This window comes from Anoplolepis gracilipes, chromosome 5 (genome assembly GCF_047496725.1).
Source record: "Anoplolepis gracilipes chromosome 5, ASM4749672v1, whole genome shotgun sequence".
Lineage (NCBI taxonomy): Eukaryota > Metazoa > Arthropoda > Insecta > Hymenoptera > Formicidae > Anoplolepis > Anoplolepis gracilipes.
Window position 1 is genome coordinate 13,608,294 of NC_132974.1, and position 15,628 is coordinate 13,623,921.

Here is a 15,628-nt window from a genome sequence, read left to right on the forward strand (position 1 = left end):
ACATTTTTTTTATAGTCGAAGTGGATTGGTTGATTTTTCTGTGCGTGTATCATACGTTTATAAAAATCTATTTGGATTACGTTTCAGAATTTATTTTTTGAAGTAGAGGTTGATTAATTAATCAAGGGGACAGAAGAAGCAAATTTTTGTTTTTTTATTTTGATTAATCGAAACCTCTATATTTTTTATACCAAGAGTAATATAATAACATCTCTCCGAACGCGCCCCAAGTGACGGGTGACGGAATCCTTTTATCAAGCGCGCGTTTCACGATTAGTCGCAAAGTTTGCCGCGGGCGCGCCACGTGGCATTCAGATTTGAGACTCGAGAAACGTATCTGAATCTCAACGATGTATCCTGATCAGTCCTGTTTAGTCCTCCGATGGTGTGGCTTTCTCCGCTAGTTGCGAGCTGGTAACTGGTACTGGTACGCGTGTGTTTGTGCGACCTGGTGATTCGAATGTGGAAAGGATCTCGTTATACACCGAGTCTCTCGCGCGGCGTGCCTGTCATATTCCGGATGTAAGGAATGTAAGGAATATACGAATGACAATAAGACTACCAACGACGGCGGATCTCATCTTTACGGAGCGCTCGCCGCGATAATATCATAATATCATCGTCGATCGCAGCTCGCAGCTCGCAGCCCGCAGCCACCAACTGGGAATTGGGCGTGTGTCGCGTATGAGAAGGCAGTCTCTTTAGTGAGCGCACGCGCGCGCGCGCGCGCGCGCGAGAACACACATACGGAATACAGACATTGCAGACACGCACGGTGGGCTTTTGACGGATCCGTGACTATTCGCCCTGCAATGGCGCCTGGCGACTCGCCTACTTTCTAAGCTGGCCGTCGTGAGAGGGGCCGCCGATCTGTCTCGCGTTCCACAGATAGTCGGACTATTATATCTGATCGCCGATAACGCTCTGTTTAGACAGATCGAAAAATTCCGAAGAGTCCACGTCTGGAGCAAAGTTTCTCTCTCTCTTTCCCGGACAAACATATAGGTATATAATCGCGCGCGCATGCTGTTCTTCGGGGCGATGTATCAGCCTCGCGACAGGACGTTCCAGGAGTCCAGGATATCCGGAGAATGCGCGGCACCGCCTCGGGGCCTTTCCTCGCGGATGTGATCCCTTCTTCGCGGCTCGTTCCCACCCGCGATATCCAGCCGACGATTTCGTGGCCCTACGTTCTACGTCTCCACGCTCTGTTGTCGTCGGGACGACACAGCTGACACAGATCTCGCAGTTATGATTGCACCTTTCGAACGTGCTGGGCTTGGTAGATTCCTCGTGGGAAATGTATGACACGCGGATTGATCTACATACGACACACGGTGACTGGACAAGTGCGCCTGACCATTTTGCCGATCTACTAGTTTCGATCATTCGAGTCGTCTAGATATTTAATCGCGATCAACCTTGTGTAGCTTTGTACAAACTGTAACGCATTCCTTTGTGGTACGAAAGTTCGTACTACGGTTTCTCGGTTGCGTCGTTAAATGCAACGAGAGGAGGTGTCCCGTGGGCAACGACACGACGAATCAATGGTTTTGAAAGGATTGTAGGTACAAGGACGAATCAATCATGGGGAACTGTTGCACCCACGCGCCCGTGGAGGAGAAGTCGGACAGGATCAATCCTAGCATCGAGGCGGTCGCGTCGCAGGTTAACCCGGTGCCGACGCCGCCGCCTGATCCTATAAGGCCGATCCCGCAGATTCCGGACACGGATATCGCCACCGCAAAGATATTCGTCGCTCTTTACGATTACGACGCTCGCACGGACGAAGATCTGAGCTTCAGGAAGGGAGAACACTTGGAGATAATCAACGACACTCAGGGAGACTGGTGGCTCGCCAAGAGCAAAAGGACCAGACAGGAGGGCTACATCCCCAGTAATTACGTCGCCAAACTCAAGTCGATCGAAGCGGAACCGTGAGTCTCCTTGTTGTTTCTTTCATTCAATCATCTTTTAATCCATATATTTTATCTCCATATAATGCAAAGATAATTCATACTAATGCGCATTCGTGACAACTGTGTATTATACATGCAACGTGTTTTTTAATGTCTTATTACAACCGGATGAACAACAAACAGGAACTCGGGCGTTTTATTGTATGAGTCGATTATATGAGAGAGATTCTTATTCTGCAAATAATGTCTTTGAAAATGTTGACTTGCACCCACAATAGAGAGTCGTTAGCAATTAAGAGGAAGCAGAAGAAGGAGAAGAAGGAGATTCATAAATGTCATAATGCTATATTTGCATTTGCAGATGGTATTTCAGAAAGATTAAGCGAATCGAGGCCGAGAAAAAATTGCTTCTACCAGAAAACGATCATGGCGCGTTTCTGATAAGAGACTCCGAGAGCCGACACAACGATTACTCCCTTTCAGGTAACGTCATAGCACGATAATAGAACTACCGGTCGTGTCGTAATGCGTGTCCAGATATATATCATAATATCGAACAAATGAATAATGATTGGACCGGGAACGCAAAATGTAGCGCGTGATTTACGCGAGAAAATTGAGATCGTTATATTTAAACATCAGTGGGATATATATCGATGATTGTTTGCATTTACAGTGAGGGACGGTGACACAGTGAAGCATTATCGTATCCGGCAATTGGACGAGGGTGGCTTCTTCATCGCCAGGCGAACCACTTTCAGGAATCTACAGGATCTCGTGGAGCACTACAGCAAGGATGCGGACGGCCTGTGCGTTAATCTATGCAAACCCTGTGTGCAAGTAAGTTTTAACAAGTAGCCAGCCAACACACGATCGAGCCTCTCCATGCAACATTGATGATAATTAGTCGATAAATTATGATCGAGAATGCTCTATCTTGAATTACGAGAACGGAAGAGGAGTTTAGACAGGACTCTGCGTTTTCAAAACATTGTGTATTCGAGTGTCGAGCGCGATAGGGTTTCACTTATCGCCGACTTGGATAATTTTTATTGATAAAGAAAACGATGACCGCGCTTGACGAATTTACGACGTAATGTTAAACGCGATTTCGTTTCCACGAAAGAGCTACCTTTGATTGGATGTTGATTCATGGACATTGAACGGAACGTCGGAATCGATATTAGATAAGATCTGAAATGTGCGACAATCAAGAGCACATACGAGAGCGATTTTAAATTGCGACCGAAACCTCTTTTTAACAATAGCACACATATACACGAAAACAAATTGGAGCGGAAATTCACCGAAACCTTTTATTATAGACTAATCACGATAAATCTTTTCTATATATATATATATATATATATATATATATATATATTGCCCTCTCCCCTGACATTGTATAAACTGTCTAAGCTCCAACACTTTTTGCAAAAGCACCAATGGTGATTGATACTTGCTCGTCCCCCTCTTCCCCCCTGATTATGATAATGATAATAATCACGATCAACCATATTTTATTACTATTATTATTGATATTGAGATTGATATATTTTTTTGATATTCTTTTTATTATTATTTTTCTACACTATTTCATTATTGTTAGCGTTATTATTATTATACTAGTGCGCGATACTTTGAAACGATATGTTTAGAGATGTAACGCATTTTTTAAAGAAATAAAATATTTGCGATATATCGATTATACGTCGGTTACATCTACTACGATTATATCTGTGATTATTAAACTCGGTTTCTTCAGTTTTGGAAAATTACCAATAAATGAGACATGATAACACTACAAAAACGAAATGTATTTTTTAATTTATATTAGTGGGAAAAAAGAAAGAGAGATATCAGAGATTGTTGAAGCGTTGATAAGCTAATTTTTACTTACAAAAGTTCGATGTTTGAATAGATTGTGTTTGTTTGTCTGTTTATTGCTTGCCCTTCCTCCCGGTGGATTTTCTTGGTAAATTGAATGTCCTAATATATGCCATAATACATCGTTTTTGATTGTTCTTTTTTCTCGACTTTTTAAAACGCTTCTCCATTTGATTGCGTCTGGCCTGTACATACAAGCACAAGCCCGTTCTATACGGGATTATGTTTCAGAAGCAGTAGATTGTCATTCACTTTTAGAGATATCTGATATCGTGTAAAAGCTCTCTGTACACATTCGATGTAATTTCATATATTTACAACAAGTCATCACAATTCCATCAATTCACTTAGCATCCTAGAGACACCTCGCAAAAGGTGCCATGTATAGGTAAATATTCAGAATAGAGATTGGCAGCACACACGAAAGAAACGACGATCTTTTCTTCCAGTGCGAAACGTCATTCTCTCGCCTGTGAATAATAATTTGCATACGAAATGTTTTCTTACACATATGTATGTGTATGTATATATATATATATATATATATATATATATATATGTATAATAAATCTCTCTCACCATACTAATGTAAAAGCAAGACTTGTGATTATCGGTTAGAATGTATGTGTGTGCTCGGAATCTATATTTGTATACAGGATGTCCCAAAAATATTTCTGCTTATCTCTTATTCGAGAGGTAAATGAACTTAAAAAACCTTATCACGTTTAGATTATACAGGGTAGTGAAACCGACAAACTTTATTCTAGAGAAATAATTTTAGACAAATATTAATCATCACGAATACATTATGAATCGATTTGACTTTTATTGAGATATAAAAAGTTTATTTTATATGTACGTATATATATATATATATATAAAATAAATCAAAGTTACACATTTTTAGCCTTAAATTTTATGATGATGATGATGTAGACAATTTTTTTTGTTTAGTCTAATATTTTCGAATATATTAGCAAAATTCGTCGATTTCGAAACATCATATATATATATATATATATATATATATATATATATATATATATATATATATATGTACGTGTTTCAGCAATTTGCGTAAATCGCAAACACGCTTCTTTTCTTACCTATGCATATATTTGAGACATTCTGTATATAATAATATTATTATTATTATATCGTTCATTATTTCATTTTTCTCTCTATCTTTCTTCATTTCGTTAAAACGCAATATTTTTTATTGGAACGATTTTGCGATTATATTGTATTTATCAATCCGAAATTTTGAGTGTTACTTAACACAAATTGCAGGACATGGACAGTAGGTTTGTATCCGCGAAGACAGAAGAATTAATTAAGCGCTAGTGCTCATTTTTTTCTTTTTACAGTCTGCGTAGAATTATCCTTCACGCTTAGCATAGATTGTGTCTTATCTAAAAAGGAGACCGGAAGACCGATAAAGCTCTTTCGCCACATTAAAACAAGCCGATAAAACACAAATTCTTTCCATTTGCACAAAATCGAATCTCGGGAGTACCCTGTTTCGACGACGGCTGATTTCCGGTTTGGCTTTGCTCGACAGGTTGAGAAACCCGTAACGGAGGGCCTGAGTCACCGTACGCGGGATCAGTGGGAGATCGATCGTTCGTCGCTGAAATTCCTGAGAAAATTGGGCCAGGGACAATTTGGCGAGGTCTGGGAAGGTTTGTGGAACAACACCACACCGGTGGCGATAAAAACACTCAAGCCAGGCACCATGGATCCGAAGGACTTCCTCGCCGAGGCGCAGATCATGAAGAAGCTGCGACACTCCAAGTTGATTCAATTGTATGCCGTGTGCACGATGGAGGAGCCGATCTACATTATCACAGAACTGATGAGGAATGGCAGTTTACTGGAATACTTACAAGGTACGCAAGGTATGGTTTGACTCCCTCATTGGCCCTTTTATTGACGTTAAATTGTGTTTCACAATTTTTAAATTATAATTCAAAATTCTTAAATTATAATCAAGGGAGTCTATGAAATAATGTTATTCAAAAATCGTCAATGATTTTCACTACTTTATTCCTTGGAAATATTTTCGTTAGAGAAATTTCAACGTTTTATTAACGCTTCGAAAAGTACTGTCTTTAAAAAGAACAAATCTATTTCTCAACCATTTAATATTATGCATATTTTATTTTCTCATTAATTTTGCAAAATGCCATCCCGAAATATTGTTACAAAATCGATAAAGCTAACACTTGTATAGTCACGTCTTTCCATTGATATTATCGTTACATAGCACAATTATAAATATAATTTTTTTTTTATTTTACTTTTCAGGGAAAGGTAGAGGTCTAAAATTACAGCAACTGATAGACATGGCCGCACAAATAGCCGCTGGTATGGCGTACTTGGAGTCGCAGAATTACATTCATCGAGACTTAGCCGCTCGTAACGTTCTCGTAGCGGATGGAAACGTCGTTAAAATCGCGGACTTTGGCTTGGCTAGACTTATCAAAGAAGACGAGTACGAGGCTAGAATAGGGGCACGCTTCCCTATCAAATGGACCGCGCCTGAGGCCGCCAACTACAGCAAATTTAGTATTAAATCCGACGTATGGTCATTTGGTATTCTCCTTACTGAATTGGTCACATATGGTAGAATACCTTATCCAGGTGAGTTGTTGCTCTTCTTCTATATTTCCTATATTTCCTCTATATTCTTAACAAATTACATAGTGCAAATAAATTCGTGCAAAATTGAGCTTAAAGTTTAAATTAAAAGAAAAGAGCGAATGTGACTCTTTTTCTTAGGTTTAGTAATATTTACAGTTTTATTTTATGAAAGCCCAAAGATTTTGAAAATAAAACGTTGATTATTTACAATACATATTGTATATCTCGTTTCTCAATTTTTAATTAAAATCTCATGGCATCAAAGTCGAATTAATAAAATGTAAACACGTTCTTTCTTCTCTTTTTAGGTATGACAAACGCTGAAGTTCTTCACCAAGTGGAGCACGGTTATAGAATGCCGAATCCACCTGGTTGCCCCGAGACGCTTTACAATATCATGTTGGAGTGCTGGAACAAAGATCCTATGAAGAGACCGACGTTCGAGACACTTCAGTGGAAACTCGAAGACTTCTTCACTATGGAGGGCTCCGAATACAAGGAAGCGTCCGCGTATTAAAGGACATTCTCAGAAAAATTATTCTTCATATTACTCTATCGAGAGACGCGATCGATGTTGTATCGATGACGATCATTTCGATCTTCTTCTTGGATATATTTATGATGCAAATATCACGGTACTTTTCGAAGAGTACTATATTCTTTATACTCGAACGATCATGATCATTTTGATGATAGATGATAGTATAATTTTATTTAACGATGTTTTTTTTCTCCTTTTTTCTCTGGTTTTTCTTCTCGTTTTCCCTTTTTTTACGTACTCGTCTTCGCATTGTATCTGCCATAAAGCTCGAAGATTAATATTTGTACATTTTTACTTATATGACTTGACAAACGTATATACATTGGCATTTTGATATGCTCTATCAAGAGCGCGGCGACGAGGTTTTAGATATCGTTTTAAATCGCAGAATGTTATACACACATAAACGTTAAATGGCCTTTGTAAACTCGTTTATAATTGTCAGTTAATGTGAAATAATGATTTCGATCATTCGGGTAGGGATGACAATTCCGGATGATGATGCCGCGCGATCGGCAATAGTAGCGATGTAATATATTCGTGTGTACGATATTAATTGTACTTCCCGTATTACAATTCCCGTACGCATTACGATCAAGGGTTAATCCTTCGATAAATACTGTATTACTGACAATGTTAAAAGAACGAAACGACGGACCACGGATGCACAACTTTATCATTCCTTCTCACTTGAGCGTGACGACTCGGATTACATTATGAACTATCGGGAAACAGATGTACGAAAGTTTCGCCGACGAACGATCTCGCACACGTAAATCTTGCACGTGTGTGCGAAGATTGGGGATTTATTAACCGGTCCGTCCAAGAGAATGCGGAAGACTGTTGTGTCCTTGCGGCGACTGCGTCGAACGACGTTATATACTTTCGTCTATAATATTTGTCACGAAACGATTAGTACTGACTCAGCCAACTGCCAGCTAACGTTTTCTAAGATACACTTGTTACTTGTAACGTATAAGATCACCTTTCGGAAGTGCATGCGAGAGAGTACGCATCTACAAATGCACACTCAAATATCTGTGTATTGGGAATGTTTGCATCTATGAAAACGTGGAGAATCAGTATATCGTCGAATATTTTTTAAATATTCCGAAAAAAAAAAAAGAGAAAATTATATTTACATCACATCACGTTTCTCTTTTGCAGTCTCAAGTCGGGATATTATACGAGTTATCCGTTTGAAAATGTAATACGATTTATCCCATTTATCTAATCGCACTTGCATCAGATCGACTTTAGAATCACACTAAATGCTGGATGACAATTGTCTACTTATATAAATAAACTTAGTTTATCGCAGATAGTTTATCTATCACAGCAAATATTGAGGTTTTTCCTGTTTTATATCATTTGTTTGCTTTCCCAATGTCAAAATTTGATATTTTACATTTGTTTATTAAATATATATATATTATAAATATTTATATTTATTAAATAATAAAGACTTAATATGTATTCATTAATTTTTATACATTGAAAATTAGTTGCACCAGTTGCATATCACGCAAATATAATCAGACCAATGCGAGATTATGCCACAACCGGCTTGAGACCGCAAAGAATTAATCATTATTCGGCTATACATTCATGTATGTTATCTCGAATTTATCATTTTTATATATTTTTATATATCGTGTTTAAACGTTTTATTATACTCATTTATTGCGCGATTTTTCACGATAGCGAGTACGTGATTCGAATAATTGCAAATAATTATTATTAGGCGAATAAAAATAAGTGGATATTAAATATACTTCATAAATGTATGCATCTATAACGGTAAATAATGTAAAATTATATATATATATACACACACATATATATATATATATATATATATATATATATATATATATATATATATATATATTTATATATATATATATAGATATTTTAGCAATATTTTATTCTCTTTTAATACATACACGTGCGCTCCACACTCGCAAAACACACACACACACACACGTACAAAAATATGTATGGAATGTGCCAAAAAGCCATCGCCATTCCTATCGCCTATTGATTCTACGACGAATTTCGAGTCGACTTTTACTGCAAGAACAATTTTATTACAAAGACTCTATTATTTACAATTTAAAAATTTGTGGCGTTAATTTTTTTTTCATTAACAATAGTGTCCAAATAATATTGCATTAATAAAAAAAAAATAGAACTAATCTAAAACTAGTTTAGAACTCTAGAAAAGTCGATTCTAATTTCGTCAAAGAATATGCCTCGGAGATTTACTGCAGATCTCTTACTAAACACTCTATACACATGCATCTTCTGTTCTGAAGAAGTCAGAGCTGTGTTAATAGTACCAAATTGATCGTGAATTTCAAAGAGGTGTGCTCACAGGCGGTATTATTAATCATAATTAAATCGATAAATTTTCATAATGTTATCACTTCGTGTAATGATCAATTTTTTTCTTAAGAAATATTTCCTTCAGTAAGTACTACTCTAAGTTGTCGAGAAAACAATTTTAAACTAGGACAAGGAAAAATGCGTTATTTCTAAGAAAACAGATTGAAGCAAATAATTGTCCATTTTTTTTTTTAAGAAATTTCATATCTCCAAACTGTATGCTGGAAATTCTCATTTATGTGACAACACTATACTAATTAAGAACTAATTAAGATAAAGAGACTATATATAATTAAGAAATGTAATGCAACGATTACAAGCACAAAACGGATGAAAGTTTTACTGGAGCTATTTGTCAATCTTTGTCCGGGCAAAAAAATCTTTTCCTATGATATCGGAAGGAGTGAGAGAGAAGGGAGGATTTTCTTTCGAATAATTATGTATAATAGAAACCTGTGGCGAGTGAAAATAAAAGTACGTTAGATGTATAAGAGAAATAATCGACAAAATAAACGCAACAGTTTTGTTTACGAAAATGAAATCATTCGAATATCAGCTATATATCAGATATCGACGAAATTTATATAAGATAAGGATTATCCCAGATAACAGTGTATGTACACGAGATGTGTCGTTTTAATGGACACAGTAACTGTTTGTATATAAATTTGATATTTTACAAAAACTGTGTTGGAGAAAAATTCGAGGAAAGTTTACCAACATTTCACAGTTATTTGAAAATCACTTGAATAGATACGATTAAAAAAAACATGTGTTAAAAATTTCAGCTACGGAACTTTTATTAATATTTGTTTTTTTTTTTACTTTTAAGGATATTTATGTTTTTATTAAAATGAGACACATATAAAGTCCTTTATATGTAATGAAGGATTTTTTTGAAGACATGTCATAAGGAACTACTTAAAATTTTGAAGACCAATGACATTTGGGATTTTTTAATCATCTGCGATAATAATTATTCATTATTATTATTATTATTATTATTATTATTATTTTGACAGAATAAAATTGAAAAAAAGATAATCTCTCGTAGCAAGACGAAGAGAGCGAAACTCTCGCAGGAGTCCGACATGGCTGTCTAGTATCTCACACGACGACATTCACTAGGCATACATGTAAAATCACCAGACCTGGAGGCGCGCGTCGGCGACAGGTGTCTCCTGCTTTACACAGGTGTGCTGTTCAGTCGGCCAGTGGTGGTCAGCGGCGCGCATTCGTGCGTGCGTGCGTGCGAGCGTGCATGCCTGGCGTGCGTGCATGCTTGCGTGCATGCGTGCGTGATCCGTTCCATTCCGTTCCGTGCTGTGCCGTGGTATTCCCGTCGCGAGAAAATCACCTCCTCCTCAACGTCTATTCGCGAGACGCGCGGATTCCGTTCCGTTTCTTTCGCGGGAGTTAAAGCGAGACTTTTCCTCGCGCGAGAAAGTTACGGGAAAAGAAAAACGCGCCACCGCGTACGCGTCGGGCTGAATGTGTGAATAATGACTCGGCCGAGACGCAAAGTCATCGACTCGAGAATCCCGAGGCGGTGAGGAGAAGCGAGTGAGACTAGTTTCTCTCTCTCTCTTTCTCTCATTTTCTCCTTCTTTTTCCCGCTCGCTTTCTTTATATAATATCACGCCGTTTTCGGATTAAAACCTGTGGAATTTTCACGCACCCGCCCAATCGATCGGAGAGGATCATGGATCCGCGTTGCGGTGGGATATTATGTTAATCGTCCTTTACGGTCACAAAATGCGGGAGGAAGAGCTCGAGATATCACTCAAGGTAATCTCGCGGGACTCAACCGCGTGTGTTTCGTCTGTTTTATTTCCTTTCGGTTTTCAGCCGTATCGCTCCTCTTCCTTCGCGATATTCTTCATTCTTTCCTTCTTTTGAATAATCATCCACCAGCCTGCGTATTTCTACGTATTTCATTCCATGTGCAGAAAGTGTATCGAGGGGGCTGGCGCGAATCTAAATCAAAGGAACGGACGTATTTTTATATCAATTATCGTCGTCATTTTCCATATCCGCGAGGAAAGCGACTCTTTCGTTACAGCGTGTCGTTGACGTTACAAAGTTACTTGATTTCATAGCAAGGCCAAGTTCGTCGATCGCGCCGGATCAGCCGCGCCACGTTTTTTTTATTCTTACCTTCTTTCAAAACGTCCGGTCCTTGTCCAACGATGAGTAATTCGTTTCACTCGAATAACTTTGGACGAATAGATGTAGTAAATTCTCGACGAAGATGACCTTCGATGTAGGAATCCTTTGAACGACTCTGACGATTTCGCAAAGGACGAATGGAATTGAATTTTCAAAATCCATAACAAAAAGAAAGAGAGGGAGAAAGGTTGAAATACGCATGTGTAAACGTCATTGATGAGTGTCTCGCATTTTTAACCAATGAGAAAATTAATTTAATTTCCTCGATTATTTTTTTCGCTACATATGTATATAATATGAATTTGTTGATGATATTTATTGATAAAATAATCATTCACAAAATTTATTTTACTCATCTTTGCTATAAAAAATTTGCCGATGTAAATAAAACACCGAACGTAAACGTCATTATATAATTGTCTTGCATTTTTAGTTTATAGGAAGAAGAGAAAATTAATTTAATTTCCTGAATTTTATTATCCTCAACTAAATTATAATCACGCGCGAATAAAACTATTAATATTTATTAACAAAATAAATCATTTGGCGCCGCCACATTTATATGCAAATTTATTCACATTTATTTGTCCAATCTTCTTCAAAATTTGCCGAGACGTGAGTGAAAAACAGGACGTAAAACGCTCGCAACCCCACCGGAAATCGACTCGATAAGCTTCGATTAACACGCGAGTTTAAAACCGGACTGATGGACCCGACATCGTGGCTGATCGATTGCAAAGATTCGAGAGTCGTATACATATAATTAAAAAAAAATTAGATACAACAACGTGAAACCCGATGTAATTTCGAGAGAAATAAGCTCTTGCAATTTAAAGTGTAAATATAAAATTTAATATAAAGAAAGAAAAAAAAAGGATAGAGTGAATTCTATTTGTAAGCATTTGCGTGATATTACGTACGCTATTGCAACTATTCAATTGCACAGGTGTGCTAGAGTAGTATAAATAAAAAAGGGGAAGAGGAATAGGGAAGCGCGCGCAAATACAGGATCTCTCGCGTATATACGAGCTCGGTGCTGCTCCAGTGATCTCTGCTTATCTCTTGATTGCCGGTAACGGTACCTGCTCGCGTTTTCATCGCGCCTGTTGCCAGAGAGCACACGTTTACGCCTTTTTTTATCATTATTATTTATACACGGTGTCCCGGAATTACCGAAACATTCTCCTTTCAATCGGAAATTTCCATCCCTTTTCGTGAAAAATATTATGTCATCCTCTTTCGCGGTTTTTCAATTTTTAATATTAACAGTTTTATATATATATATATATATATATATTTTTGCAGTCAAGTTTTAAATTAAGATGCCGTTCAACCGTTATTTATGTTAATCAAGTCTATCTAGTCTCCGATTGCTATAATTACTCGCGTATGGTATTTCGAATTAGAAATGTTGGAAGGTACACCGAGTACGCTATTGTTCCGAGACACCCTTTACTTTCTTCATTTCCGCAGTAAGTTACTGAATTCCAATCAAACGCGGAACGTGACATGATGGTCTGCGGTTTATAGCTATATCGGGATCGTTAAATCAGGATGAAGGCTGTCGATGCGAAAAATTCTGCTGTGCCTTATGTTGTCATCAATTTCGCATCGACGTTCGACTCAATACATATATATATATATTCTGGTGCACGCGAGCATTCCTGAGATGCTTTCTGTTGTAACGCGGGCCATATATGTCAATTTGAATTTTAAGACCTAAATCACACGCTCCGAAGTCCGCGGAGATGGCTTTCGGCGACCGGTTTTTTTTTAAGAGTTTACATCTTTATCCATGTAACCCACTTTATTTACACGACACATGCTATAAGGTAGTATTTGTCGAAATTATTTGGGCCACGTTTCTCGATCGTTAATCTACAAGAAATAAGCGAATTACTGAGAATAACTCTCGGCATTAATTTCTTGCAAAATTGAATTTTCGATCTCTTTGGAATATTAATTGAATATTTCTATTAATATATTTATTTTTGCAAATATAAAATCATTAAGATTTTTATTTAAATTTAAAATAATATTTGCTAAATAATTATTTGACATTCTTCTCTCGAAATATCTTCCGCGAATAAAAAGTAATATATATCTAATTTGATATTTTTCTCGTTTAGGTGGTGATAGTGGGCAACGGCGCCGTGGGGAAGTCGTCGATGATTCAAAGATTCTGCAAAGGTACATACACGAGGGACTATAAGAAAACGATCGGCGTAGACTTCCTGGAGCGTGAGATCGAGTAAGTAATCGCTCGCGCGTTGCGTGTCGAATCAGTCTAATTGAAAATTACTTGACTTAACAAGCTTGACGTCCGAAGCAAAAAGTGGACTAAAACTTCAATTTACAACTGAAAGTTGAATTAGTTATTTATTAATTACGAATCTTCGATACACAATGGAGAGCGTTGAGACGAAAAATGATAAAGAATACCTGACAGATTAACTGACAATGAGTATAGATTTTTTTGAGATCTTAAAGAACAACGAGGGAATATTTGTGACATTTAAAGTGGAAAGAAAATTTAAAAGTAGATAATATTTTCAGATACAATCGGGTCGCGGATGTGCTAGTACGAACAAATTAAATCGATTCGAATATTATATGCCAATCTAATTTAATTATGTATTTGCTGTCGATCATCGTATACTGTTAGTTACATGTATACGGGTTTGAGACGCGATGTGCCTGAGAAAAACTCGATTTTAATCATGCTAGCGCAAGCTACCGTGGGAGATTTCTCGTTTCCCCCTCCGAATATTCAACGATGTAATGTCGGTCAATATAGGTGGAAATTTTTGTCTCGTTGCTCGTGTGTGTACATGTGCGATCCATCTTTCAATATCCATCGTATATCCTTAATTACTTTTCGCATTCCTAGAGATCGTATACTTTGTGATAACGGTTTGGATCATATTTCATAAATTTATAAAAAATGATATACACTGAATATATATATATATATATATATATACTGAATTAAAATTAGATATAAATAATTAAGATTAATTTGGATTAAAATTAACATTTTATAAACTTGACGTTATAGTGGCAAAAATATTTTAAAGTCGTCGATTAAAAGATTTGTCGCGATATCGAAATATATATTATTTGAGTGTGGATAATATTTTTTGTGTTGACATACACAGGGTTGATGGCGAGGATGTAAGACTAATGCTGTGGGATACCGCAGGACAGGAGGAATTTGACGCTATTACAGCGGCTTACTATCGCGGCGCTCATGCCTGTGTCCTCGCTTATTCGTCCACCGACAGGGATTCCTTCGACGCTATTCCCTCGTGGAAACTCAAAGTACGAGTCTCTATATAAGAAGAAGCTTTATTTGAATTAATTGAGAATATTAGAATTAATATATTTAAATAATTGATAAGAAAACTAGAAGAATAACTTAAAATAGACAGCCAATCTTCGAGACACCTTGTATAATCTTTTCGAAATTTTTTTACAGGTAGAAAATGAGTGTGGAGAAATTCCCACAGTCCTGGTGCAAAATAAGATCGATCTTGTGGAGCAATGCGTGATTGATCCGTGAGTGCGCGCAGTTTCAATTTTCTTGGGAAAAAAAAAAAAAAATGTAAATTTGTACATATAAATAAAAAAATGACTCGGTATATATTACAGGGACGAAGCCGAGAGGCTCGGCCGCGCCTTAGGTTGCAAACTCCTACGGACATCCGTGAAAGAGGATATCGGCGTGATGAGCGTCTTCCGGCATTTGGCATCGCGGTGTCTGCACGAAATGCGTCGCTCCGACGACGACTATCAGGACGATCTGAGATTGTACTCGGCGGAACCTAGATCGCCTTCCGTCATTAGTACGAGTAGATTTAATTGAGTTTGTAAAAGTCCGCGGTATTCATTTGTAATGTGGATGACGTTGCATCTTTTCCTTGCTTACAGGCGCGTTCAGTCCGGACGGATCAATGTGCGGCCGTAATGCCGGTAATGGAACGATAATCCTCCGACCAGGCGGCAAAACGAAGAGTCATAAGAAACGAAATTTCGTGAAGAATGCTTGTAGACTCTTGTAGCTTTTTTCTTATAGTTTACG

The 15,628-nt window shown here is 37.4% G+C and overlaps 2 protein-coding genes and 1 long non-coding RNA gene across 6 annotated transcripts; 2 read left to right on the forward strand and 1 right to left on the reverse strand.

Moving 5' to 3' along the window:
• The first annotated feature begins 355 nt into the window (after positions 1-355).
• On the forward strand, positions 356-9,442 carry Src42a (Tyrosine-protein kinase Src42A). 3 transcript variants are annotated; one of them, XM_072892404.1, is made up of 6 exons: positions 356-1,937; positions 2,281-2,402; positions 2,596-2,759; positions 5,368-5,704; positions 6,114-6,449; positions 6,758-9,442. In XM_072892404.1, the coding sequence occupies exons 1-6, from the start codon at positions 1,588-1,590 to the stop codon at positions 6,964-6,966; spliced, it is 1,518 nt and encodes a 505-aa protein (XP_072748505.1). In that variant the 5' UTR covers positions 356-1,587; the 3' UTR covers positions 6,967-9,442. The 3 variants fall into 3 exon arrangements, with proteins under 3 accessions (XP_072748505.1, XP_072748506.1, XP_072748507.1); XM_072892405.1 differs by having other exon boundaries at positions 5,374-5,704; XM_072892406.1 differs by having other exon boundaries at positions 357-1,937; positions 5,368-5,695.
• Positions 9,443-9,799: 357 nt separating this feature from the next.
• LOC140665841 (uncharacterized) lies at positions 9,800-11,695 on the reverse strand. The gene is made up of 2 exons (XR_012046664.1): positions 11,536-11,695; positions 9,800-11,355 (listed from the first exon to the last, which is right to left on the reverse strand). It is a non-coding gene; the product is annotated as an uncharacterized lncRNA (long non-coding RNA).
• Positions 10,470-15,612, forward strand: Rab23 (RAS oncogene family member Rab23). 2 transcript variants are annotated; one of them, XM_072892413.1, is made up of 6 exons: positions 10,470-11,166; positions 13,677-13,798; positions 14,706-14,868; positions 15,026-15,105; positions 15,199-15,398; positions 15,478-15,612. In XM_072892413.1, exons 1-6 carry the CDS (start codon positions 11,107-11,109, stop codon positions 15,606-15,608), a joined length of 756 nt encoding a protein of 251 aa, XP_072748514.1. In that variant the 5' UTR covers positions 10,470-11,106; the 3' UTR covers positions 15,609-15,612. The 2 variants fall into 2 exon arrangements, with proteins under 2 accessions (XP_072748514.1, XP_072748515.1); XM_072892414.1 differs by having other exon boundaries at positions 10,486-11,166; positions 15,199-15,392.
• Positions 15,613-15,628: the final 16 nt, after the last annotated feature.

Bases quoted from the DNA above. Each gene is read 5' to 3' on its own strand.
- Src42a (XM_072892404.1), top strand. From the start codon at position 1,588: ATGGGGAACTGTTGCACCCACGCGCCCGTGGAGGAGAAGTCGGACAGG. The intron at 2,403-2,595 runs GTAACGTCATAG...TTGCATTTACAG, and splicing joins CAACGATTACTCCCTTTCAG to TGAGGGACGGTGACACAGTG. The intron at 2,760-5,367 runs GTAAGTTTTAAC...TTTGCTCGACAG, and splicing joins TATGCAAACCCTGTGTGCAA to GTTGAGAAACCCGTAACGGA.
- Rab23 (XM_072892413.1), top strand. From the start codon at position 11,107: ATGTTAATCGTCCTTTACGGTCACAAAATGCGGGAGGAAGAGCTCGAG. The intron at 11,167-13,676 runs GTAATCTCGCGG...TTTCTCGTTTAG, and splicing joins AGCTCGAGATATCACTCAAG to GTGGTGATAGTGGGCAACGG. The intron at 15,399-15,477 runs GTAGATTTAATT...CCTTGCTTACAG, and splicing joins GCCTTCCGTCATTAGTACGA to GCGCGTTCAGTCCGGACGGA.